General features: G+C 40.2%; 1 protein-coding gene across 21 annotated transcripts in view; it reads left to right on the plus strand.

Moving 5' to 3' along the window:
• JADE3 (jade family PHD finger 3) overlaps positions 1 to 27,694 on the plus strand; it is a 172,149-nt gene that overhangs the window by 36,344 nt on the left and 108,111 nt on the right. For 4 of the 21 annotated variants that reach the window (XM_082446421.1, XM_082446437.1, XM_082446425.1 and 1 more), the window contains one exon: positions 5,962 to 6,022. The exons of the other annotated variants lie outside the window; for them this stretch is intronic. Coding sequence is in view for 2 of the 4 variants with exons in the window: in XM_082446437.1 (XP_082302563.1) it covers positions 6,019 to 6,022 (4 nt within the window). In the remaining 2 variants the exon portion in view is untranslated. The remainder of the gene's footprint in view (positions 1 to 5,961; positions 6,023 to 27,694) is intronic. 21 annotated transcript variants of the gene reach the window in all.

Genomic DNA, 27,694 nt, shown 5'->3' on the forward strand with positions numbered 1-27,694 from the left:
TTTACATTTGGTAGTGTATATATGTCTATGCACTCTCTCACCCTGTCACATCTTACCCCTCCCCCTCCACATATCCTCAAGTCCATTCTTTAGTAGGTCTGTGTCTTTATTCCCGTCTTGCCACTAGGTACTTCATGACCTTTATTTTCCCTTAGATTCCATATATATGTGTTAGCATATGGTATTTGTTTTTCTCTTTCTGACTTACTTCACTCTGTATGACAGACTCTAACTCCATCCACCTCACTACAAATACCTCCATTTCATTTCTTTGTATGGCTGATAATATTCCATTGTATATATGTGCCACATCTTCTTTATCCATTCATCCAGTGATGGACACTTAGGTTGCTTCCATGTCCTGGCTATTGTAAATAGAGCTGCAATGAACATTTTGGTACATGACTCTTTGAATTATGGTTTTCTCAGGGTATATGCCTAGTAGTGGGATTGCTGGGTCGTATGGTAGTTCTATTTTTAGTTTTTTAAGGAACCTGCATACTGTTCTCCATAGTGGCTGTATCCATTTACATTCCCACCAACAGTGCAAGAGGGTTCCCTTTTCTCCACACCCTCTCCAGCATTTATTGTTTCTAGATTTTTTGATGATGGCCATTCTGACCGGTGTGAGATGATATCTCATTGTAGTTTTGATTTGCATTTCTCTAATGATTAATGATGTTGTGGTGAAAAACTGAAACCATTTCCACTAAGATCCACTAGATTTCCACTAAGAATGGTTCAGCATTCCTTAATGTGTCTGTTGGCAATCTGTATATCTTCTTTGGAGAAATGTCTATTTAGGTCTTCTGCCCATTTTTGGATTGGGTTGTTTGTTTTTTTGTTATTGAGCTGCATGAGCTGCTTGTAAATCTTGGAGATTAATCCTTTGTCAGTTGCTTCATTTGCAAATATTTTCTCCCATTCTGAGGGTTGTCTTTTGGTCTTGTTTATGGTTTCCTTTGCTGTGCAAAAGCTTTGAAGTTTCATTAGGTCCCATTTGTTTATTTGTGTTTTTATTTCCATTTCTCTAGGAGCTGGGTCAGAAAGGATCTTGCTGTGATTTGTGTCATAGAGTGTTCTGCCTATGTTTTCCTCTAAGAGTTTGATAGTGTCTGGCCTTACACTTAGGTCTTTAATCCATTTTGAGTTTATTTTTGCGTGTGGTGTCAGGGAGTGTTCTAATTTCATACTTTTACATGTACATGTCCAATTTTCCCAGCACCACTTATTGAAGAGGCTGTCTTTTCTCCACTGTATATGCTTGCCTCCTTTATCAAAGATAAGGTGACCATATGTGCATGGGTTTATCTCTGGGCTTTCTATCCTGTTCCATTGATCTATATTTCTGTTTTTGTGCCAGTACAAAACTGTCTTGATTACTGTAGCTTTGTAATATAGTCTGAAGTCAGGGAGCCTGATTCCTCCAGCTCCATTTTTCATTCCCAAGATTGCTTTGGCTATTCGGGGTCTTTTGTGTTTCCATGCGAATTGTGAAATTTCTTGTTCTAGTTCTGTGAAAAATGCCAGTGGTAATTTGATAGAGATTGCATTGAATCTGTAGATTGCTTTGGGTAGTAGAGTCATTTTCACAATGTTGATTCTTCCAATCCAAGAACATGGTATATCTCTCCATCTTTTTGTATCATCTTTAATTTCTTTCATCAGTGTCTTATAATTTTCTGCATACAGGTCTTTTGTCTCCTTAGGTAGGTTTATTCCTAGATATTTTATTCTTTTTGTTGCAATGGTAAACGGGAGTGTTTTCTTAATTTCACTTTCAGATTTTTCGTCATTAGTGTATAGAAATGCAAGAGATTTCTGTGCATTAATTTTGTATCCTGCTCCTTTACCAAATTCATTGATTAGCTCTAGTAGTTTTCTGGTAGCATCTTTAGGATTCTCTATGTATAGTATCATGTCATCTGCAAACAGTGCCAGCTTTACTTCTTCTTTTCCGATTTGGATTCCTTTTATTTCTTTTTCTTCTCTGATTGCTGTGGCTAAAACTTCCAAAAGTATGTTGAATAATAGTGGTGAGAGTGGGCAACCTTGTCTTGTTCCTGATCTTAGTGGAAATGGTTTCAGTTTTTCACCATTGAGGACAATGTTGGCTGTGGGTTTGTCATATATGGCCTTTATTATGTTGAGGAAAGTGCCCTCTATGCCTACTTTCTGCAGGGCTTTTATCATAAATGGGTGTTGAATTTTGTCGAAAGCTTTCTCTGCATCTATTGAGATGATCATATGGTTTTTCTCCTTCAATTTGTTAATATGATGTATCACGTTGATTGATTTGCGTATATTGAAGAATCCTTGCATTCCTGGAATAAACCCCACTTGATCATGGTATATGATCCTTTTAATGTGCTGTTGGATTCTGTTTGCCAGTATTTTGTTGAGGATTTTTGCATCTCTGTTCATCAGTGATATTGGCCTTTAGTTTTCTTTCTTTGTGACATCTTTGTCTGGTTTTGGTATCAGGGTGATGGTGGCCTCATAGAATGAGTTTGGGAGTGTTCCTGCCTCTGCTATATTTTGGAAGAGTTTGAGAAGGATAGGTGTTAGCTCTTCTCTAAATGTTTGATAGAATTCGCCTGTGAAGCCATCTGGTCCTGGGCTTTTGTTTGTTGGAAGATTTTTAATCAGAGTTTCAATTTCAGTGCTTGTGATTGGTCTGTTCATATTTTCTGTTTCTTCCTGGTTCAGCCTCGGCAGGTTGTGCATTTCTAAGAATCTGTCCATTTCTTCCAGGTTGTCCATTTTATTGGCATAGAGTTGCTTGTAGTAATCTCTCATGATCGTTTGTATTTCTGCAGTGTCAGTGGTTACTTCTCCTTTTTCATTTCTAATTCTATTGATTTGAGTCTTCTCCCTTTTTCTCTTGATGAGTCTGGCTAATGGTTTATCAATTTTGTTTATCTTCTCAAAGAACCAGCTTTTAGTTTTATTGATCTTTGCTATTGTCTCCTTCATTTCTTTTTCATTTATTTCTGATCTGATCTTTATGATTCCTTTCCTTCTGCTAGCTTTGGGGTTTTTTGTTCTTCTTTCTCTAATTGCTTTAGGTGCAAGGTTAGGTTGTTTATTCGAGATGTTTCCTGTTTTTTGAGGTAGGCTTGTATTGGTATAAACTTCCCTCTTAGAACTGCTTTTGCTGCATCCCATAGGTTTTGGGTCGTCGTGTCTCCATTGTCATTTGTTTCTAGGTATTTTTTGATTTCCCCTTTGATTTCTTCAGTGATCACTTCGTTATTAAGTAGTGTATTGTGTAGCCTCCATGTGTTTGTATTTTTTACAGATCTTTTCCTGTAATTGATATCTAGTCTTATAGCGTTGTGGTCGGAAAAGGTACTTGATACGATTTCAATTTTCTTAAATTTACCAAGGCTTGATTTGTGACCCAAGATATGATCTATCCTGGAGAATGTTCCATGAGCACTTGAGAAAAATGTGTATTGTGTTGTTTTGGGGTGAATGTCCTATAAATATCAATTAAGTCCATCTTGTTTAATGTATCATTTAAAGCTTGTGTTTCCTTATTTATTTTCATTTTGGATGATCTGTCCATTGGTGAAAGTGGGGTGTTAAAGTCCCCTACTATGATTGTGTTACTGTCGATTTCCCCTTTTATGGCTGTTAGTATTTGCCTTATGTATTGAGGTGCTCCTGTGTTGGGTGCATAAATATTTACAATTGTTATACCTTCCTCTTGGATCGATCCCTTGATCATTATATAGTGTCCTTCTTTGTCTCTTGTAATAGTCTTTATTTTAAAGTCTATTTTGTCTGATATGAGAATTGCTACTCCAGCTTTCTTTTGATTTCCATTTGCATGGAATATCTTTTTCCATCCCCTCACTTTCAGTCTGTATGTGTCTCTAGTTCTGAAGTGGGTCTCTTGTAGACAGCATATATATGGGTCTTGTTTTTGTATCCATTCAGCCAGTCTGTGTCTTTTGGTGGGAGCATTTAATCCATTTACATTTAAGGTAATTATCGATATGTATGTTCCTATTCCCATTTTCTTAAATGTTTCGGGTTTGTTATTGTAGTTGTTTTCCTTCTCTTGTGTTTCTTGCCTAGAGAAGTTCCTTTAGCATTTGTTGTAAAGCTGGTTTGGTGGTGCTGAATTCTCTCAGCTTTTGCTTGTCTGTAAAGGTTTTAATTTCTCCATCAAATCTGAATGAGATCCTCGCTGGGTAGAGTAACCTTGGTTGTAGGTTTTTCTCCTTCATCACTTTAAGTATATCCTGCCACTCCCTTCTGGCTTGCAGAGTTTCTGCTGAAAGATCAGCTGTTAACCTTATGGGGATTCCCTTGTGTGTTATTTGTTCTTTTTCCCTTGCTGCTTTTAATATGTTTTCTTTATATTTAATTTTTGATAGTTTGATTAATATGTGTCTTGGCGTGTTTCTCCTTGGATTTATCCTGTATGGGACTCTCTGTGCTTCCAGGACTTGATTAACTATTTCCTTTCCCATATTAGGGAAGTTTTCAACTATAATCTCTACAAATATTTTCTCAGTCCCTTTCTTTTTCTCTTCTTCTTCTGGGACCCCTATAATTCAAATGTTGGTGCGTTTAATGTTGTCCCAGAGGTCTCTGAGACTGTCCTCAGTTCTTTTCATTCTTTTTTCTTTATTCTGCTCTGCAGTAGTTATTTCCACCATTTTATCTTCCAGGTGACTTATCCGTTCTTCTGCCTCAGTTATTCTGCTATTGATCCCGTCTAGAGTATTTTTAATTTCATTTATTGTGTTTTTCATCATTGCTTGGTTCCTGTTTAGTTCTTCTACGTCCTTGTTAAATGTTTCTTGCATTTTGTCTATTCTATTTCCAAGATTTTGGATCATCCTTACTATCATTATTCTGAATTCTTTTTCAGGTAGACTACCTATTTCCTCTTCATTTGTTAGGTCTGGTGTGTTTTGACCCTGCTCCTTCACCTGCTGTGTGTTTTTCTGTCTTCTCATTTTGCTTATCTTACTGTGTTTGGGGTCTCCTTTTCACAGGCTGCAGGTTCGTAGTTCCTGTTGTTTTTGGTATCTGTCCCCAGTGGCTAAGGTTGGTTCAGTGAGTTGTGTAGGCTTCCTGGTGGAGGGGACTTGTGCCTGTGTTCTGGTGGATGAGGCTGGATCTTGTCTCTCTGGTGGGCACGTCCACGTCTGGTGGTGTGTTTTGGGGTGTCTGTGGCCTTATTATGATTTTAGGCAGCCTGTCTGCTAATGGGTGGGGCTGTGTTCCTGTCTTGCTAGTTGTTTGGCATAGGGTGTCCAGCACTGTAGCTTGCTGGTCGTTGAGTGAAGCTGGGTCTTGATGTTGAGATGGAGATCTCCGAGAGATTTTTGCCATTTGGTATTACGTGGAGCTGGGAGGTCTCTTGTGGACCAGTGTCCTGAAGTTGGCTCTCCCACCTCAGAGGCACAGCCCTGATGCCTGGCTGGAGCACCAAGAGCCTTTCATCCACACGATGTCTTGCCAGGTGTTCAAGTTGCCCTGGGCCTGCGGAGCCAAGTGAAGAGCCGCAGTTCAAGCTTTGAAAAGGCAGCGTTGTCAGGGCATTGGGTATCAGGTCCTGGTTAGAGGCAACTCCCACGACATCTCAGACAGCTCACTGGCACAAGGTGGCCATCCCTGGTTTCACATCAACATGATCTCAGGCACAAACCTCCTTGTTTTTCCATTTTGTCTTTAAGTTACTTGCTGGAACAACCAGCGGTGGTCCCCAGGACTGTCGCGGCTTCGGCCGCCGGGGCCCCTCCAGAGCCGGCAGCCTTAGTGAGGCCGCCCTCCCCTCGGGCTCCAGGGCACTTCAGTGACGGCGGAGGGAAGAGACCCTGAGCGGGGAGTTCCAGCTCTGCGGAAACGCGGGCTCCGTTCTGGGCAAGGAGGTGCGGCCGCCTCCCAGACAGAATTTAACATCAGTAAATTATAGTTGTAACTCCTGCTCCCTTTCAGTGATGTGGAAGATTGTTGCAAATGGACTAGAATGGAGAGAATTGAGCTCCAGAGAGAATGAGTGAGTTTTGTAGTTTTACACACCTAGTAAGTTGCAGGTCTATAAGTTAGTGTTCAAGTTCTGTTTACACTGCTATAATATGTTCCTATGCACTTATAGAATTTGTCCCTCCTCCTAAACTGAAACTTCAGCATAAGTTTATGATGAGATGCTCGTTTGAAATGTCTACTTTTTTTAAAAATCAGGGAAAGTCTGAAATTTTAAATTCCTTCAGGGAGGCATCAAGTCTTGGTTCGAGCAGGGATTGGTACACTATAGCCTGCCCGCTAAATCTGTCCCACTACCTGTTTTCGTGCAGCCTATAAACTAGAAATGGATTTTTCTGTTTTTAAATGGTTGGAAAAATCAAAAGAAGAATAATATTTGATGACATGTGAAAATTGTATGAAATTAAAATTTCAGTGTCTGTAAGTGAAGTTTTTTAAATATTTATTTACTTATTTATTTATTTGGCTGCGTCGGGTCTTAGTTGAGGCACGTGGGATCTTTCATTGCAGCACACGGGCTCTTCATTGAGGCACGCGGGCTCTTCGTTGCAGTGCACGGGCTCTAGACCACACGGGCTCAGCTGCTGTGGCACGGGGGCTTAGTTGCCCCACAGCATGTGGGATCTTAGTTCTGTGGCCAGGGATCAAACCCTAGTCCCTTGCATTGGAAGGCAGATTCTTAACCACTGGACCATCAGGGAAGTCCCTATAAGTGAAGTTTTATTGGAAGACAGCCATGTCCATTTATTTACATAAATAAATGTCAGTGGTTTCTCTTATGCTGTAATGGCAGAGTTGAGTAGTTAAGACAGAGGCTGAATGGCCTGCAAAGCAAAAAATATATACTGTCTAGCCCTTTACAGAAAACGTTTGCTAACTCCTTGTTTAGAATAATGTCCAGTGAATTGAGTTAGGATGTCACTGATCTGAACTGTGTGAAAAGGGTAGCTAGAATTCAAACTTTGCTCTTTGAATAAGTGTCTTAGGTGTAAGAAAAGTAGAAGATAAGAATTATTAACTGATTACAGTACTAGTCTGTTGACATGTATTAAATGTTTTCAGTTCTGCAGCAATATTCTGTTCTTTTAAAATTAGCCCTTCAGGAAATCCTGCTATTTGCAACAACATGGACAAACTGGGAGGGCATTATGCTCAGTGAAATAAGCCAGACAGAGAAAGACAACTACTGCATGGTATCACTTATATGTGGAATCAAAAAAAAAAAAAAAAGGTCAAACTCATAGAAACAGGGAGTAGAATGGTGGTTGCTAGGGGCGAAGAGGCGGGAGAAATGGGGAGAGGTTGGTAAAAGGGTACAAACTTTAAGTTATAAGATGAATAAGTTCTGGGGATGTAATGTACAGCATGGTCACTATAATTATCAATACTGTATTTTATACTTGAAAGTTGCTAAGAGAGTAGATCTTAAATGTTCTCACCACAAAAAGGAAAAAAGGTAACTCTGTGAAGTGATGGATGTGTAAACTTGGTGGGAATCCTTTCGCAATATATAGGTATATCAAATCAAATCAAATCATCACATTGTACACTTTAAATATATTATAATTTTATTTGTTCATTATACCTCAATAAAGCTGAGGGGAAAATTAAATAAATAAAGGGCAAAACATAAAATAAAATTAGTCTTTCAGATCAGGAGAAATTGATTAGAAGAAAAGCCAGAACTGTTTCTACCTGGTTGAAGAAGATTGTCAGTTGGAGGCACTTGAGGCCCAAGTGTGAGGGGCTTAGGGAGGTTTTCTTGGCTGGACGAGATAAAGGTCATTATTTAAACTTTGTTTCCCTGCTTCTCTGTTGGGCTTTTTACAGGTCTAATTACCTAGTTGACTTTCTGTAGGCTTCTTTTGTGAGTCTTTTTCTCTATGACTAGTGAGAGGAAATGGCTGATCACTTTTAAATGAAGAGGAAAGCCCAACTCATACCAGGAACCATTGCCCCTCACCCCTACCGCTATAGGTGGACCTTTCCTCTGGGCTTATTGACCTACCTTTCCAGCTGGCATCAGAAGTCCATTGAGATGTCCGCGGCCTGTTTCTCCTAACCTCTTCCCTCCATCTCAAGGACCAAATGAGCCACATCTGTACTATGCATGAATTTAAGGATTTTTTTTAGGCCCAAGTTAACTTCTGTTACACATTGAAATTTAAGTTTCTCAAGTGGGTTGCCTATCATAGAGTTCCTGGCAACAACAAATTTTAAATGCACAATACACATTAATTTTTAGGGTAAAAATATTATCTTGATTTGTAAACTTACCTTTTAGGTGACAGGAAAACAAATCTCTCTTTGTGCTATGCCTGCATATGTATTTTCTATACATATGTGTTCTATAATTATATATTCTCTCTTGGATCTATTACTACCATGAAATATAGCTGTTCTGAATGTACTGGGCCACACCATTCTGGCGGTGAAAGCAGGGTCTGGGTAACAGTCCCTCAGACTTTTGCCAGCTCTGTTATAGTTCTCCAGCTTCCAGAGAAGTCTTCAAACGTACCCAGTTTACCCTGGAGGTACCTGCTGTGTTTTCCTGAATAGGTATTCTAGAGCTCCAAGTGTCGTCTCCCTCCTCTCCTCTTTGCTCTTAGCACCTTCGGTGACCTCTGGGGCAGGGTCCTTGCTGGGCTGCTAGTGCTTTCAGCCCCTGGAGGCTGCTCTCCTGTGTTTGCACAGCCCCCAGTGCTGCAAATACCACTGACATGCCTGACTCTGTCCATGTGGGTGACTCACTCGTACACTTCCCAGTTAAGGGTACTGGTGTCTGTGCTATGGCCCTTGACTCTCTCATCCTCCTGCTGCAGCTGGATCTTCTGGGGCTGTGGGGGCTGCATGTCAGCTTGTTTAGGTTTCTGTGGAAAGCCCATCTCTTACTGGATTCTGAACCAAGTCCTTGAAAGCTGAGCTTTTAGATTAACCTGAGTAACACACTTCACACCATTTTCTGAATCATTCCTCTCTCATACCTTGGGGTATTGCCACTAGATCAGTTGATGAGCTACCATCTTCTCTTGGGACTCCCTTCTTTACTAGGGAATTCCTTGGTCCCTCAAGAACCTAGATTCCTGGTAAGATAGGCTGCTCCTAGGTACACCTGACAGGTGAGAATCCAACTGGTGTGTTAATCACCTTCTGCTCAAGTTAGGCCCCTCTGTGAGTTTATGTGTATGTATTGATAATATATGCCCTATGGTGCATATACTTGAGGAGATTTTAAAGCTGTGCAGCTGCTATAGGAAGCCCAGAGCTTAATTTCTGCCTTTACCTAAACTCTTGCATTCATCTGAGATGTTAGCATTAGTTTGGTCTTCTCACTGCCCAAACATTCTGCCGTGTACCACCTTGTGCCCACTTCAGGCCTAAGTGGTTGACCTAACTATCCAATGTTGCTATTTCATAGAAGTTGACTCTCATTCTTCCCAAACCTTCATCTACTTTTGTATCCTATTCCAAGGATTGTTATCCTCCTTCTTCTAGTTTCTTGAGGCAGGAGCTTTGATTACTGACTTGAGACTCTTCTTTCCTAATGTAAGTATTTAGTACTGTAAATTTCCCTCCCAGCACTGCTTTAAGCTGTGCCCCACACATTTTGATATGTTGTATGTATTTTCATTTTCATTCAGTTCAGTGTACTTTAAAATTTTCCCTTGAGATTTCCTCTTTGGCCCATGGCTTATTTAGAAGTATGTTATTTAGTTTCCAAGTGTTTATAGAGATTTTCCTGTTGTCTTTCTGCTACTGATTTCTGCTTTGATTCCATTGTGGTCAGAGAATGCACTCCATATGACTTCAGTCCTACTAAATTTGTTTAAGCTTGTTTCATGGCCCAAGATATGGTCTGTCTTGGTATATTTTCTGTGGGTGCTTGAAAAAAATGTAATCTGCTGTTGTTGGATGCAGTGTTCTACAGGTGTCAGTTAAATCGTATTGGTTGATTGTGTTTGTTGAGTTCTTCTATCAATATGTCCTTGCTGATTTTCTGTCTACTGGTTCTATCAATTGTTGAGAGAAGAATGTTGAAATCTCCAACTATGACTGTGGATTTATCTATTTCTCCTTTCAGATCAGTTAGTTTTTGTTTCACATATTTTGCAGCTCCGTTGTTTTAGTGCATACACATTTAGGATTGCTATGTCTTGGTAGATTGACCCTTCTATCATTATTTAATGTTCTTCTCCATCTGGTGATTATCTTTTTATTGATATTAATATAGCCACCCTGCTTTCTTTTGAGTAATATTTATATTTTATATCCTTCTCCATTTTTTTCCACTTTCAACCTACTTATATCGTTATATTTGAAGTGGGTTGTGGCAGACAACATATAGATGGATCATGTTTTTTAACCCACTCTGCCAGTCTCTCTGTGTCTTTTAATTGGTTTATTTAGACCATTTATATTTGCTGGTCATTCAGAGATCAATAAAATGTCTATCCATAGAATATGTTTTCTAGATTCATGTCTGGCTTCTTCATGAGTGACTCTTTAAATACATGATATAATGAAAAGCTCACTAGGTGAAGAGCCAGATGTCTTGGGGCATAGGCCTTCCTTTGCCATACAGCAGTTCTGTGACCTTGGAAAAATGATACTACACAGTTCCATCTAAAAATGCTCAGTGAGTTTCTGTTGAGCACCAAGTACTGGGTTACGTACTAGAAACACAAAGATAAGACATGACACACTCTTTGCCTTCCCAGAATTTAGAGTCTACTGGGAGACATGTACAAATGATCAGATAATTACAGGGGATGAATATTATGGTAGAGGTTAGTATGGGCATTTTACCCAGCTTGGTAGTGCGAGGGGAGATTAGGTAAGGCTTCCAAGAGAGGTGATGACTGTGCTGAATTTTAAATGACCAGTAGAGATTGACAAGGTAAAAGGGAGCAGAGGAAGAAAATTTAGAACATTTCTGAGTTTTTGTTTCCTTGTGTTCAAGGAGAGATTGGCAGTCCAATCAAGAAAAAATTCAGCCTCTCACCCCCAGAACACATATTTAATATTGTGTAATCTAGATGTCCTCAGGCCTTGGTATCCTATGGCTCTATTTATACCCAAATTGTATGGTTCTTGGTTCTCTTGGCTCCTGCTGGACTTTCAGGCTCCAGCAAAGTGTTCGTGCTTAGGTCTATAAGTCATCATGGGGTATCTCACATGTCTTCATAAATCAATATCAGTTAAAGTCACTCTTCTCCTGTGCAAAGTATTTATACAGTAGATGCTTAGGGTAGGTGGTAGGGAAAGGGGCAAATCATAGGCTTCAAAGGACTATTAAATTTATACTTTATTTGTCACATTTCTAATTCCTGTATTCACCCTAATGGTGTCTTCGTATATAAGTAAATTTTGTAGTATTTGTCTTCCTCTTCCTAAACCAGGTTCATATTTATTAATAAGGATTAAATAGAATTTTCTAAAATAAATTTATTTATTTATTTATTTTTGGCTGTGTTGGGTCTTCGTGGCTGTGTGCGGGCTTTCTCTAGTTACAATGAGCGGGAGCTACTCTTTGTTGCAGTGCGCAGGCTTCTCATTGCAGTGGCTTACTCTTGTTGCGGAGCACGGGCTCTAGGCACGCGGGCTTCAGTAGTTGCGGCACACGGGCTTCAGTAGTTGTGGCGCACGGGCTCAGTAGTTGTAGCTCGTGGGCTCTAGAGCGCAGGCTCTGTAGTTGTGGCGCGTGGGCTTAGTTGCTCCATGGCATGTGGGATTTTCCCGGACCCGGAATCAAACCTGTGTCCCCTGCATTGGCAGGCGGATTCTTAACCACTGCACCACCAGGGAAGTCCCTAAATAAAATTTTTTTGAAGTTCTTTAACCAGCTTAATCATTCTTACTCCCTTTTTGAGAATCCCTTTTCCATTGTCTATAGTTTTTCTGATAATTGGATGAATACATAGTGGTACAGAATACAGGAGCTACTGGGTAACCTCCTCATGGTGTTCACCAGTGGCCATGCCTTTTACAAGAGTATCTGGCTTGGGAAAACATGGAGAATAATAAAGAGTTGGAAAGCAAGACTTTAGAGTAGCAGGTAAAGGATTATGATTATTGACTCTGCAAAAGAAAAGATTGAGGGTACTCCTTCAGTACTTGGGACATTTTAAACAAAATTTGGTAGCATCCAGTTATGAGTACTAAAAATAATATAAGGACTTTATTGCTATGATGGGTTTAGGAAAAGAAGGAAGTATTTCTAACAACTGTTGAGATGGTTTCCAGGGGGATATAGTAGAATTTCCTAGTTGGGCCTGAGAGAAAAATTTCATAGTCTCCCTTTTAGGGGTTCGGGTAAATGTAGAGGACTTGAGAGGCAGTGGGCAGGATTGGGAAGGGGGCATTCTTACATCATCACCCAGCCTTCCCTTGGAAGTAGCATGAACTAATGGGAAGGTACGGTTTGGGGAATCAGTCTATGGGTTAAAATCTCAGCTCCCTAATCCCTCACTGAGGCTCTTTTGTATAAATGGATAATATCATGTGATAGGTATGATTACATGAATTAAAGTATGTGAAGCATCCACCACAGCAAAGGGTATACCCTCATGAGTATAGTCCCCCATGCCTTTCTTTATAGTCTGTCCCTAGCTGGGCTCCCCAAACTCACCATTCATCAGTCTCTTATACCACTCTGTAGTCTACAGAGTGAATAGTCTAGTCTATTCAGAATTACTTAATTTTTGTCTGTTAGCTTGTTCATTTTATTTTGTTTTAAGCATGTTGTGCCTTTCCATGCTATCATGTGTATTATGCCCTTCACCTTGGAGAATTCACCTTTGTCCAGGGCTGGCCTTCCACTTGGTGGACTCCGAACCCCAATAAGGATGGACCCCTACTTAGGGATTGACTTAAGGTCACCTAGCTCTTGAGATCTGACCTGTATAAACCAAGATGGCAATTTATTGATATATAGTGGAAATTCAACTGATTACATTTTCATATGTAGTCACCTCACACCAGATTGCAAGAGCCAATTGTGCACATCACTGTCAAATTCCATGGCAAGTGACATCATCTTAATAGCTTGAAATTGACCATGGTGAGAGTATCTACATTTCAGAAAACAGTAAACTACAAATCAGAACTTTCCCCCCCGGAAGAGCCTGTTGTTAAACATTTATCAGCATACCACTGATACTATCTCTCTGTCTCTTTGGGTGAGTTGTGTGGGAAGCCAAACCATCTTCATAAGATTATTACATCATAAATGTGGACTTGGACCTGGGACTTTAGTGATGTGATTCTCATATTTGATGTTATCAGCATGAGACCTCTTCTCAGTCCTTTTCTAGAACTGTGGTGTTTCTGTTCTTCAGCCCAGAGGGGTGGGTACTTGGACATGAGCTCCAACTTCTCTGGGCCATGCTTAGGTGGTAACTTCTGACTGTGTGACGTTCCTTTTTTCCATCCTTTGGACTGATCCAACTTTTATTCTCACAGTCTTTTTCCATCCTAAGTAGAATATAAAATATAATTGTTTGTTTTTACTAAATTTTAGTCATATTTCAATCCTGCTTCCCAGAAATGAAGTCAAACACACTTTTTTTTGCATCCAGTTCACTCCCAAATTAATTTGTTGGGAATTTTAGGTGTTGATGAGCTTTTGGTCCCCTGTATAGGCAGTATGAGGGTTTGCCCCCATAAGTGTTCAATCACATCCAAATGTGGGTTTTAGTAGTCATTTCTCAGAGTAAGCACCTGCATTTTGCAGTTCTGAGTTCTTGAGAGGTCCCATACTGAGAGATCCAATGCTGTTTGGTTGGTCCACATCCTGATAATGTGTCACTTCCAACATGGAGTCTCCACACCCTCTCTGGATAGATTTAGTCACTATCCTTCCATGCTCCTAGGAAATTTGGAGCCTTCTCTTTTTCTGTTACAAAACCTATCACCCTGGGTTCTGGTAATTTGTTTTTCCTCTCCTTATCACTCCACCAGAGCCCTGAGCTCCTCGAAATTACAGGCCTTGCAGTTTTCTGTCCCTGTATCTGCAGTATTGAGCATGGTGTCAGGCCTGTAGTATCTTGCACATAAATTTGGAGTGTGGGTAAATTAATGAATAACATTCTGTGGAATTAAAGGGAATGTGAAAGTTAAGTTAGCCTGTGGGAGTTTTTAATATTAAGCTCCCTAAGTCCAAATTTTACACTGTGAGTTAAGAATCAATTCCTGGACAGCCTTTTTGCCCCCTTTATAATATTTTTCAACTCCAGTAATTGCTAAAGTATGTGAAAGTGCCTTTGGGAAGATTCCCTATACAGGAAGGAGCACGTAAAGGAATGTCACTCTTGGGTCTACAGCTTTGTCCTGGAATTATGTGGGCAAATGAACTAATCCTACTATTTAAAGGATGGTTTCTCCTCTGTGGACAGACAGGGGCTGGCTTCTTTGATGCTGATTCATGAAATTCTGCTTGTTTAAAGTATGCCTGTGTTCTCCCTGCAGTTATTTTGTGGGCTCACTTTACTCACCGCAATTTTGACTTTATGTGTTCCTAGTCACTGCCAATGAAAATTCAGGTTAAGTACCAAGTGTTATAGTTAGGCAGACAAGAATTCAGAGAAAGAGAAGTGTATATGCTAAAGAAGGATAAAGGGGGCACAGGGGGTGGTGTTGGTAGTGAGCAAAGAGAGAAAACCTTAATTATATGTACATATAGCATAAGGGACAGTCTAAAATATAAGTGGAAGTAGAATGTACCTGAAGAAAAAGTGAACAGGTCATAAGTGCACAACTCTATTAATAATCTCAAAGTGAACTCATCCATTTAACCAATGCCCAGGTCAAGAAAAAGAACATCACCAGCACCTCAGAGGCCCCCTTCCTGTTTCCTGGCAATGACTTACTTACCCCTTCCCTCTACCCTAGAGGTTACCAAGTTACTGCTATCCTGCATTCCATCACTATAGATTAATGCTGTTTTTTCACTTTGCATAGATGGAAAAACTGCATATATCATACAGTTTTTAAAAATCTGTTATACTGTGATGAGCATGTCTCATCTGAACATTCTCACACGTCTTTTGAGGAACAAATGTGTGCATTTCTGTTGGATATATAACTAAGAGTGAGGTAATAGGGTACGCATATGTTAAGCTTTAGTAGAGGTTGTCAAACAGCTTTCCAAAGCGTTTATACTAATTTACGTTCTTGCCAGCAGTATACAGAAGGTACCATTTGTTCACAACTTTGACAACACTTGTATTGTTAATATTTTCAATTGTAGCCATTCTAATGGATAGTAGTGGTATCTCATTGTGGCTTTCTTTCTTTTTTAATTGAGATATAATTTACATACAATAAAATTCAAAGATTTTTAAAAAATTTTTTTTAAACATCTTTATTGAAGTATAATTGCTTTACAATGGTGTGTTAGTTTCTGCTTTATAACAAAGTGAATCAGTTATACATATACATATGTTCCCATATCTCTTCCCTCTTGCATCTCCCTCCCTCCCACCCTCCCTATCCCACCCCTCTAGATGGTCACAAAGCACCGAGCTGATCTCCCTGTGCTATGCGGCTGCTTCCCACTAGCTATCTATTTTACATTTGGTAGTGTATATATGTCCATGACACTCTCTCACCCTGTCACATCTTACCCCTCCCCCTCCCCGTATCCTCAAGTCCATTCTCTAGTAGGTCTGTGTCTTTATTCCCATCTTGCCACTAGGTTCTTCATGACCTTTTTTTTTTTTCCTTAGATTCCATATATATGTGTTAGCATACTGTATTTGTTTTTCTCTTTCTGACTTACTTCACTCTGTATGACAGACTCTAACTCCATCCACCTCATTACAGATACCTCCATTTCATTTCTTTTTATGGTTGAGTAATATTCCATTGTATATATGTGCCACATCTTCTTTATCCATTCATCCGATGATGGACACTTAGGTTGCTTCCATGTCCTGGCTATTGTAAATAGAGCTGCAATGAACATTTTGGTACATGACTCTTTTTGAATTATGGTTTTCTCAGGGTATATGCCCAGTAGTGGGATTGCTGGGTCGTATGGTAGTTCTATTTTTAGTTTTTTAAGGAACCTCCATACTGTTCTCCATAGTGGCTGTATCAATTTACATTCCCACCAACAGTGCAAGAGGGTTCCCTTTTCTCCACACCCTCTCCAGCATTTATTGTTTGTAGATTTTTTGATGATGGCCATTCTGACCGGTGTGAGATGATATCTCATTGTAGTTTTGATTTGCATTTCTCTAATGATTAATGATGTTGTGGTGAAAAACTGAAACCATTTCCACTAAGATCCACTAGATTTCCACTAAGAATGGTTCAGCATTCTTTAATGTGTCTGTTGGCAATCTGTATATCTTCTTTGGAGAAATGTCTATTTAGGTCTTCTGCCCATTTTTGGATTGGGTTGTTTGTTTTTTTGTTATTGAGCTGCATGAGCTGCTTGTAAATCTTGGAGATTAATCCTTTGTCAGTTGCTTCATTTGCAAATATTTTCTCCCATTCTGAGGGTTGTCTTTTGGTCTTGTTTATGGTTTCCTTTGCTGTGCAAAAGCTTTGAAGTTTCATTAGGTCCCATTTGTTTATTTGTGTTTTTATTTCCATTTCTCTAGGAGCTGGGTCAGAAAGGATCTTGCTGTGATTTGTGTCATAGAGTGTTCTGCCTATGTTTTCCTCTAAGAGTTTGATAGTGTCTGGCCTTACACTTAGTTCTTTAATCCATTTTGAGTTTATTTTTGTGTGTGGTGTCAGGGAGTGTTCTAATTTCATACTTTTACATGTACCTGTCCAGTTTTCCCAGCACCACTTATTGAAGAGGCTGTCTTTTCTCCACTGTATATGCTTGCCTCCTTTATCAAAGATAAGGTGACCATATGTGCATGGGTTTATCTCTGGGCTTTCTATCCTGTTCCATTGATCTATATTTCTGTTTTTGTGCCAGTACAAAACTGTCTTGATTACTGTAGCTTTGTAATACAGTCTGAAGTCAGGGAGCCTGATTCCTCCAGCTCCATTTTTCATTCCCAAGATTGCTTTGGCTATTCGGGGTCCTTTGTGTTTCCATACAGATTGTGAAATTTTTTGTTCTAGTTCTGTGAAAAATGCCAGTGGTAGTTTGGTAGGGATTGCATTGAATCTGTAGATTGCTTTGGGTAGTAGAGTCATTTTCACAATGTTGATTCTTCCAATCCAAGAACATGGTATATCTCTCCATCTATTTGTATCATCTTTAATTTCTTTCATCAGTGTCTTATAATTTTCTGCATACAGGTCTTTTGTCTCCTTAGGTAGGTTTATTCCTAGATATTTTATTCTTTTTGTCGCAGTGGTAAACGGGAGTGTTTTCTTAATTTCACTTTCAGATTTTTCATCATTAGTATATAGGAATGCAAGAGATTTCTGTGCATTAATTTTGTATCCTGCTATGTTACCAAATTCATTGGTTAGCTCTAGTAGTTTTCTGGTAGCATCTTTAGGATTCTCTATGTATAGTATCATGTCATCTGCAAATAGTGCCAGCTTTACTTCTTCTTTTCCGATTTGGATTCCTTTTATTTCTTTTTCTTCTCTGATTGCTGTGGCTAACACTTCCAAAACTATGTTGAATAATAGTGGTGAGAGTGGGCAACCTTGTCTTGTTCCTGATCTTAGTGGAAATGGTTTCAGTTTTTCACCATTGAGGAAAATGTTGGCTGTGGGTTTGTCATATATGGCCTTTATTATGTTGAGGAAAGTGCCCTCTATGCCTACTTTCTACAGGGCTTTTATCATAAATGGGTGTTGAATTTTGTCGAAAGCTTTCTCTGCATCTATTGAGATGATCATATGGTTTTTCTCCTTCAATTTGTTAATATGATGTATCATGTTGATTGATTTGCGTATATTGAAGAATCCTTGCATTCCTGGGATAAACCCCACTTGATCATGGTGTATGATACTTTTAATGTGCTGTTGGATTCTGTTTGCTAGTACTTTGTTGAGGATTTTTGCATCTCTGTTCATCAGTGATATTGGCCTGTAGTTTTCTTTCTTTGTGACATCTTTGTCTGGTTTTGGTATCAGGGTGATGGTGGCCTCGTAGAATGAGTTTGGGAGTGTTCCTCCCTCTGCAATATTTTGGAAGAGTTTGAGAAGGATAGGTGTTAGCTCTTCTCTAAATGTTTGATAGAATTCACCTGTGAATCCATCTGGTCCTGGGCTTTTGTTTGTTGGAAGATTTTTAATCAGAGTTTCAATTTCAGTGCTTGTGATTGGTCTGTTCATATTTTCTATTTCTTCCTGCTTCAGTCTTGGCACGTTGTGCATTTCTAAGAATCTGTCCATTTCTTCCAGGTTGTCCATTTTATTGGCATAGAGTTGCTTGTAGTAATCTCTCATGATCGTTTGTATTTCTGCAGTGTCAGTGGTTACTTCTCCTTTTTCATTTCTAATTCTATTGATTTGAGTCTTCTCCCTTTTTCTCTTGATGAGTCTGGCTAATGGTTTATCAATTTTGTTTATCTTCTCAAAGAACCAGCTTTTAGTTTTATTGATCTTTGCTATTGTCTCCTTCATTTCTTTATCATTTATTTCTGATCTGATATTTATGATTTCTTTCCTTCTGCTACCTTTGGGGTTTTTTTGTTCTTCTTTCTCTAATTGCTTTAGGTGCAAGGTTAGGTTGTTTATTCGAGATGTTTCCTGTTTCTTGAGGTAGGCTTGTATTGCTATAAACTTCCCTCTTAGAACTGCTTTTGCTGCATCCCATAGGTTTTGGGTCGTCGTGTCTCCATTGTCATTTGTTTCTAGGTATTTTTTGATTTCCCCTTTGATTTCTTCAGTGATCACTTCGTTATTAAGTAGTGTATTGTGTAGACTCCATGTGTTTGTGTTTTTTACAGATCTTTTCCTGTAATTGATATCTAGTCTCATAGCGTTGTGGTCGGAAAAGATACTTTATACGATTTCAATTTTCTTAAATTTACCAAGGCTTGATTTGTGACCCAAGATATGATCTATCGTGGAGAATGTTCCATGAGCACTTGAGAAAAATGTGTATTCTGTTGTTTTTGGGTGGAATGTCCTATAAATATCACGTAAGTCCATCTTGTTTAATGTATCATTTAAAGCTTGTGTTTCCTTATTTATTTTCATTTTGGATGATCTGTTCATTGGTGAAAGTGGGGTGTTAAAGTCCCCTACTATGAATGTGTTGCTGTCGATTTCCCCTTTTATGGCTGTTAGTATTTGCCTTATGTATTGAGGTGCTCCTATGTTGGGTGCATAAATATTTACAATTGTTATACCTTACTCTTGGATCGATCCCTTGATTATTATATAGTGTCCTTCTTTGTCTCTTGTAATAGTCTTTATTTTAAAGTCTATTTTGTCTGATATGAGAATTGCTACTCCAGCTTTCTTTTGATTTCCATTTGCATGGAATATCTTTTTCCATCCCCTCACTTTCAGTCTGTATGTGTCTCTAGGTCTGAAGTGGGTCTCTTGTAGACAGCATATATATGGGTCTTGTTTTTGTATCCATTCAGCCAGTCTGTGTCTTTTGGTGGGAGCATTTAATCCATTTACATTTAAGGTAATTATCGATATGTATGTTCCTATTCCCATTTTCTTAAATATTTTGAGTTTGTTATTGTAGTTGTTTTCCTTCTCTTGTGTTTCCTGCCTAGAGAAGTTCCTCTAGCATTTGTTGTAAAGCTGGTTTGGTGGTGCTGAACTCTCTCAGCTTTTGCTTGTCTGTAAAGGTTTTAATTTCTCCATCAAATCTGAATGAGATCCTCGCTGGGTAGAGTAACCTTGGTTGTAGGTTTTTCTCCTTCATCACTTTAAATATGTCCTGCCACTCCCTTCTGGCTTGCTGAGTTTCTGCTGAAAGATCAGCTGTTAACCTTATGGGGATTCCCTTGTGTGTTATTTGTTGTTTTTCCCTTGCTGCTTTTAATATGTTTTCTTTATATTTAATTTTTGATAGTTTGATTAATATGTGTCTTGGCGTGTTTCTCCTTGGATTTATCCTGTATGGGACTCTCTGTGCTTCCAGGACTTGATTAACTATTTCCTTTCCCATATTAGGGAAGTTTTCAACTATAATCTCTTCAAATATTTTCTCAGTCCCTTTCTTTTTCTCTTCTTCTTCTGGGACCCCTATTATTCGAATATTGGTGTATTTAATGTTGTCCCAGAGGTCTCTGAGACTGTCCTCAGTTCTTTTCATTCTTTTTTTTTTTATTCTGCTCTGCAGTAGTTATTTCCACCATTTTATCTTCCAGGTGACTTATCCGTTCTTCTGCCTCAGTTATTCTGCTATTGATCCCATCTAGCGTATTTTTAATTTCATTTATTGTGTTTTTCATTGTTGCTTGGTTCCTCTTTAGTTCTATGTCCTTGTTAAATGTTTCTTGCATTTTGTCTATTCTATTTCCAAGATTTTGGATCATCTTTACTATCATTGTTCTGAATTCTTTTTCAGGTAGACTGCCTATTTCCTCTTCATTTGTTAGGTCTGGTGTGTTTTGACCCTGCTCCTTCACCTGCTGTATGTTTTTCTGTCTTCTCATTTTGCTTATCGTACTGTGTTTGGGGTCTCCTTTTCACAGGCTGCATGTTCGTAGTTCCTGTTGTTTTTGGTATCTGTCCCCAGTGGCTAAGGTTGGTTCAGTGGGTTGTGTAGGCTTCCTGATGGAGGGGACTAGTGCCTGTGTTCTGGTGGATGAGGTTGGATCTTGTCTTTCTGGTGGGCACGTCCACGTCTGGTGGTGTGTTTTGGGGTGTCTGTGGCCTTATTATGATTTTAGGCAGCCTCTCTTCTAATGGATGGGGCTGTGTTCCTGTCTTGCTCGTTGTTTGGCATAGGGTGTCCAGCACTGTAGCTTGCTGGTCGTTGAGTGAAGCTGGGTCTTGATGTTGAGATGGAGATCTCTGAGAGATTTTCACCGTTTGGTATTATGTGGAGCTGGGAGGTCTCATGTGGACCAGTGTCCTGAAGTTGGCTCTCCCACCTCAGAGACACAGCCCTGATGCCTGGCTGGAGCACCAAGAGCCCTTCATCCACACGGCTCTGAATAAAAGGGAGAAAAAATAGAAAGAAAGAAAGAAAGAGGATAAAATAAAATAAAATAAAACTATTATAAAAAATAAGAAAAAAATTATTAAGAATAAATTTATTAAGAAGAAAATTTTTTTAATTTTTAAAAGTAGATTTATTAATTTTTTATAATAAAAAATAAGAGAAAAATTATTAAGAAAAAAGTTTATTAAGAAAAAAATTTTTAATTTTTTAAAATAAAAAATATGAAAAAACTTATTAAAATTTTTTTTTAATTTTTAAAAATAGAAAATAAGTAAAAAATTATTAAAAAAACATTTATTAGGAAAAAAAATTTTTTTAAGTAAACAAAACAAAACAAAACAAAAAAAATGGACAGACCTAACCCTAGGACTAATGGTGAAAGCAAAGCTATACAGACAAAATCTCACCCAGAAGCATACACATATACACTCACAAAAAAAGGAAAAGGGGAAAAATTAATATATCCTGCTCCCAAAGTCCACCTCCTGAATTTGGGATGATTCGTTGTCTACTCAGGTATTCAACAGATGCAGGCACATCAAGTTGTTTGTGGAGCTTTAATCCGCCGCTTCTGAGGCTGCTGGGAGAGAGTTCCCTTTCTCTTCTTTTTTCGCACAGCTCCCAGGGTTCAGCTTTGGCTTTGGACCCGCCTCTGCATGTAGGTCGCCTGAGGGCGTCTGTTCCCCGCCCCGACAGAACGGGGTTAAAGGAGCAACTGACTAGGGGGCTCTGGCTCACTCAGGCCGGGGTGGGGGAGGGAGGGGTACAGAGGAGGCGGGGCAAGCCTGCGGCGGCAGAGGCGTCCTGACGTTGCAGCAGCCTGAGGCGCGCCGTGCATTCTCCCTGGGAAGTTCCCCGGATCACAGGACCCTGGCAGTGGCGGGCTGCACCGGCTCCCGGGAGAGGCGGTGTGGAGAATGACCTGTGCTCGCACACAGGCTTCTTGGTGGCGGTAGCAGCAGCCTTAGCGTCTCATGCCCGTCTCTGGGGTCCGCGCTGATAACCGCGGCTCGCGCCCGTCTCTGGGGTCTGCGCTGATAGCCGCGGCTCACGCCCGTCTCTGGAGTTCATTTAGGCAGCGCTCTGAATCCCCTCTCCTTGCGCACCATGAAACAAAGAGGCAAGAAAAAGTCTCTTGCCTCTTTGGCAGCTGCAGACTTTTTCCCGGGCTCCCTCCCGGCTAGCTGTGGTGCGCTAACCCCTTCAAGCTGTGTTCACTCCGCCAACCCCAGTCCTCTCCCTGCGATCTGACCGAAGCCCAAGCCTCAGCTCCCAGCCCCTGCCCACCCCAGCAGGTGAGCGGACAAGCCTCTCGGGCTGGTGAGTGCTGCTCTGCGCCGAGCCTCTGTGCGGGAATCTCTCCGCTTTTCCCTCTGCGCCCCTGTTGCTGTGGGATCCGCGCTGATAGCCGCGGCTCGCGCCCGTTTCTGGAGCTCGTTTAGGTGGTGCTCTGAATCCCCTCTCCTTGCGCGCCGCGAAACAAAGAGGCAAGAAAAAGTCTCTTGCCTCTTCGGCAGCTGCAGACTTTCTCCCGGACTCCCTCCCGGCTAGCACCGAAGCCCGAGCCTCAGCTCCCAGCCCCCGCCCGCCCCGGCGGGTGAGCAGACAAGCCTCTCGGGCTGGTGAGTGCTGCTCGGCGCCGAGCCTCTGTGCGGGAATCTCTCCACTTTGCCCTCCGCACCCCTATGGCTGCGCTCTCCTCCGTGGCTCCGAAGCTTCCCCCCTCTGCTACTCGCAGTCTCCGCCCACGAAGGGGCTTCCTAGTGTGTGGAAACGTTTCCTCCTTCACAGCTCCCTCCCACTGGTGCAGGTCCCATCCCTATTCTTTTGTCTCTGTTATTTCTTTTTTCTTTTGCCCTACCCAAGTACGTGGGGATTTTCTTGCCTTTTGGGAGGTCTGACGTCTTCTGCCAGCGTTCAGTGGGTGTTCTGTAGGAGCAGTTCCACGTGTAGATGTATCTCTACTGTATCTGTGGGAAGGAAGGTGATCTCCGCGTCTTACTCTTCCGCCATCTTGCCCAGACCCCCCCAAAATGCAAAGATTTTAAGAGTACAGTTTGAGTCTTTTAAAAATAAATTTATTTATTTATTTATTTATGGCTGTTTTGGGTCTTTGTTGCTGCAAGCGTAGTTGCAGTGAGCGGGGTCCACTCTTCGTTGCGGTGCACGGGCTTCTCATTGTGGTGGCTTCTCTTGTTGCGGAGCATGGATTCTAGGTGCATGGGCTCAGTAGTTGTGGCTCGCAGGCTCTAGAGCGCAGGCTCAGTAGTTGTGGTGCACGGGCTTAGTTGCTCCGTGGCATGTGGGATCTTCGTGGACCAGGGATCAAACCCGTGTCCCCTGCATTGGCAGGGGGATTCTTAACCACTGCGCCACCAGGGAAGTCCTACAGTTTGAGTCTTGACAAATGTATATACCCATGTAACTCACACCCCAGTCAAGATATAGATGATTTTCTGTCACCCCGTAAAGTACCTTTTCATTTGATCCTCTCCAACCAGAGGCAACCATGATTCCAATTTCTGTCACCATAGATTAGTTTTGCCTGCTATTGAACTTTATGTAAATAAAATCATACAGTGTGTAAGCTCGTGTTTGGCTTATTTTTGGCTTATTTTGTTCAACATAATGTTTTTGAGATTTCATCCATGATGTTGTATGTATCAGTAGTATATCCTGTTTTATTGCTAAGTATTTCATTGTATGAATGTACCAAAATTTGTTTATCTGTTCTCCTGTTGATGGACATTTTGGGTTTTTTTTTTTGAAGTCTTACTGTGGTTTTTAATTTTTATTTCCCTGATGCCTAATACTATGGAACATCTTTTCATAATTTATTGCCATTTGATATTCTCTTGTGAAGAGCCTCTTCCAGACTGTTGCCATTTTTCTTTTGAGCTGTTTGTCTTATTAATTTATTGGAGTTCATTATGTAGCCTGGATATGAGTCCATTCTAGTCTGAGAGAGTCTTTTCACCCTCTTAAGAGTACCCTTGTTACACATTTATACAGGAATGTTCATAGCAGCTTTATTTTCAATAACCAAAAACTGGAAACAACCCAAATGTCCTTCAGTAGGTGAATGGTTAAACAAACTGTGGTACATCCATATAATGGAATAAAAGAAATGAACATGGAACAACTTGGATGGATCTCAGGAGCATTATGCTGAATGTAAAAAAAGTAAGTTTATATACTGAATAATTTCTTTGATATAGCATTCTTAAAATGACAACTTTATTGAGGTATAATTTCCATACCACAGAGTTCACGTTTCAAACATACAACTTAATGCTTTTTAGTAAATTTACCAAGTTATGTAACCATGTCCATAATCCAGTTTTAGAATATTTCCATCACTCCAATAAAATTTTTTGTGCCCATTTGCCATCAGTCAGTTCCCCTCCCCTGAGCCCTAGGCAACCACTAATCTACTTTCTGTCTCTATAGGTTTGCCTTTTGTGGACATTTTGTATAAAAAGGATCATACACTGTATGCTCTTTTGTGTCTGTCTTCTTTCATGTAGCATAATGCTTTTGAGGTTCATCCATGGATGTGCCATGTATCAGTAATTCATTCCTTTTTATTGTTGAATAGTATTACATTATATGGATATACCACATTATGATTATCTATTCTCTGTGGATGGACATTTGGGGTGTTTCCAGGTTCTCATGAATAATGCTGCTGTGGACATTTACGTACTTGTCCTTGTGTAGGCATATGTTTTTATTTCTCTTGGGTAGATTCCTAGGAGTAGAATTGCTGAGTTGTGTGGTAAATTTATGCTTAACTTCTTAAAGAAACTGCCAAACTCTTTTCCAAGGTGGCTGAACCAAGTTATAGTCCCGCCAATTCCTGGAGAATGTTCCATATTCTCTTGAAAAGCATGTTTATTTCGCTCATCTTGGGAGTGTTTTGTAAATGCTAACTAGGTCAATTTTTTGGTAGTGTTGTGTGAGTTTTCTATATTCTTGCTTGATTTTCTTTCTAGTTGTTCTGTTTTCAAGAATGGGATGTTGAACTCTCTATTAGTGTTGAATTGTCTGTTTCTTCAGTTCTTTGCCTTTAGTTTTCAGCAGTTTGACTATGATGTGTCTGGGTGTGGATTTCTTTGTATTATGTTTGGTATTCTCTCAGCTTCTTGGCAATTTTCATCTGTTTTTTCTTCAAATGTTTTTCGGCATCACACTCTTTTTCGTCTCTGTATTGGATTCCAGTTACACAAATGTTAGATTGTTTATTGTTATCATACAGGTCCTTGACACTTTGGTTCTCCCCCTGAATCTTTTTTCTTTCTGTTATTTAAATTGGCTAGTTTGTTTGTCTATTTTCAGTTTCACTGCCTCCTCCATTCTGCTATTGTGTTCTTTCACTGAATTTTTTATTTCAGTTATTTTATTTTCCAGTTCTAAAGTTTTAATTTGGTTATCCTTTATATCTTCTCTTTACTTTGCCAATAACTTTCTACTTAAATTTATTTCAAGAGTGTTCAAGTTTGGTGATTGCTCATTTGAGCATTTTTGTAATAGCTGCTTTAACCTACTTGTTAGAGAATTTCAACATTTGTGTCATCTCACTGTTGGCATCTGTTGATTGTCTTTTCCCATGTGAGTTGGCATTTTTGTTTTTTATGTACCGAGCGACTTTGGATTTTATCCTGGACATTTTGAATATTATGTTATTATGTTATTAGACTCTGGATCTTGTTTCAATCTAATGGAGAATGTTGATAATTTGTGTAGCAGTCAGTTGACCTGGTTAGGTTCATACTGCAAGTTCCAGCTCACCTTCTGTAGTGGGCTGTAGTTCCAATATGAGTTCAGTATTCAGTGCCTTTGCAGTGCTATTCAGATCTGTCCCATGTGTGACACCCACTGGTCAGGTCTGAGACCTGAGTTTCTCTTAGCTCAGTTCTCAAAGTCTTTGACATGCTAATTAGGATCAAATCCACACATGCCCAGATGGGGGGTGATCACAGTTGTTCATAAGCAGCTTTATGGGTTTGCTTCCCTGACGTCTTCCCTCTTCGTTATTACCATGGTATTTTATGGTTTTCTAGAGCTTTCCTTTTCGGTCCTCCAGTCAGAAACCACCCACTTTCATGATGCACTGCCTCTGGGGCATAAGGGACAGGCAAACAGAGAGAGAAAGAAAGTAAGAAAAAACAGTGGGATTTGGCTTTGCCCTTTTGGAGCTTGCTATAGTTCCACCGAATGGAATGGAATGTTCCTTTCCCTCGAGAGTTTTAACTCCTACAGTCTAGTCTCCCTCTGCCAGTCAGTTTCGTTGTTGTTGCCACAACCTCCACCATGGGATTTTCTGGACATGAGAGAAGGGAGAAACAGGAGAGAAAACCCCAGGGGATTTCCCCCCAGTCCCTCTTGAGTTTTAGTAGTTCCCTTTTCCAAAAGAAGCACCTTGAGCCAGAACATGTGCTCTAAACACAGTGCTCACTTTCACGTTTTGTTGTGTTTTCAGGCCAGAGAATACGGGAGGAAGAAAAGTAGTAAAGTCACCACCAGTTCAGTTGTACTAGGCACCCTGATACTCTTCCCTGATTCATCTGCTGATAATATACTTTAAAGAATTCTCTAATAGCTACCCAAGCATTTTGTACAGATTTTATAGTTGCTTCCGGTGGACACAAAGGTGGATGTGTTGATTCCATCTTACCTGCAACCAGAAGTCTTAACTGATATTTTAAATGATGTTTTGGATTGGCTTCCTCAACTCCCCAACATATTTATATCTCTGAAATAGTTTCAAAGATGCAGCGTTTGGTGTAGTTAAGTGGACAAAAGTTTCTAAGTGTAAGCAGAGGAGCTGCAGTATTGGCAGAATAATGACCTCCTGAAAAACAAAGCCACTTTTCTGAAGGCATACATGGTAATCTCATCCGGAAGCACAGTTCTTTGTCCTCATGCAGCATATCATTGACCTCCTTGTTTTCCTTGGCCCTGCCTCTTTGTCACATTCTCTTACTTCTGTCCTGCTGTTTTTCAGTAACCTTTGCCCCTCAGGACTTCATTCATCAACTCCTTTCTCCTCCTCCTCCCTCCCCTGTTTGTCTCTGGTTTACCCTACACTCTCTCCTTCTGAACATTACATTCTTGCATTTTATCACCAGACTCTGTCTTCCAAGGATAAATACACTGCTCTGTGACGTCTTAGGATGTAAGTGCTTGCACTTGAAGGGTGGAGAAGCTAGGCTGGGGAGGTGGGGGGTGAGTAATCAGCTTTTGCTTATAGATTAGGGCCAGACCGGAGTCCCTGCAAGGCATTGTGGTGGTCTAGCCAGCTGCTCTTCCAGCATATTAAGGCCTTCTCTCTCATCAGTACTTCTGGTGATAGTGGGGCCCGGCCATGTGAAGCTCCAGCACAGCCAGGAATATCGGTCTAGAAAGAAGGTAGTATTCAAGCCACACTAACCTCATTAACTTGAGAATATATCAGAGCCTTCTGAGCTGTTTTGTTTTGTTGTTAATTGTGAAATTTAATAGGAAGAAACTATTAAATAACAGTTACTTTTATGCAAGTATTTCCTATTCTTAGTTACGGTGGTACAGAATCACTGCAGGAAGGAAATCCTAAAAGGGCAAAAACACATGGGCAAAGCACAA

Source organism: Balaenoptera physalus, assembly GCF_965194825.1.
Source record: "Balaenoptera physalus genome assembly, chromosome: X".
Lineage (NCBI taxonomy): Eukaryota > Metazoa > Chordata > Mammalia > Artiodactyla > Balaenopteridae > Balaenoptera > Balaenoptera physalus.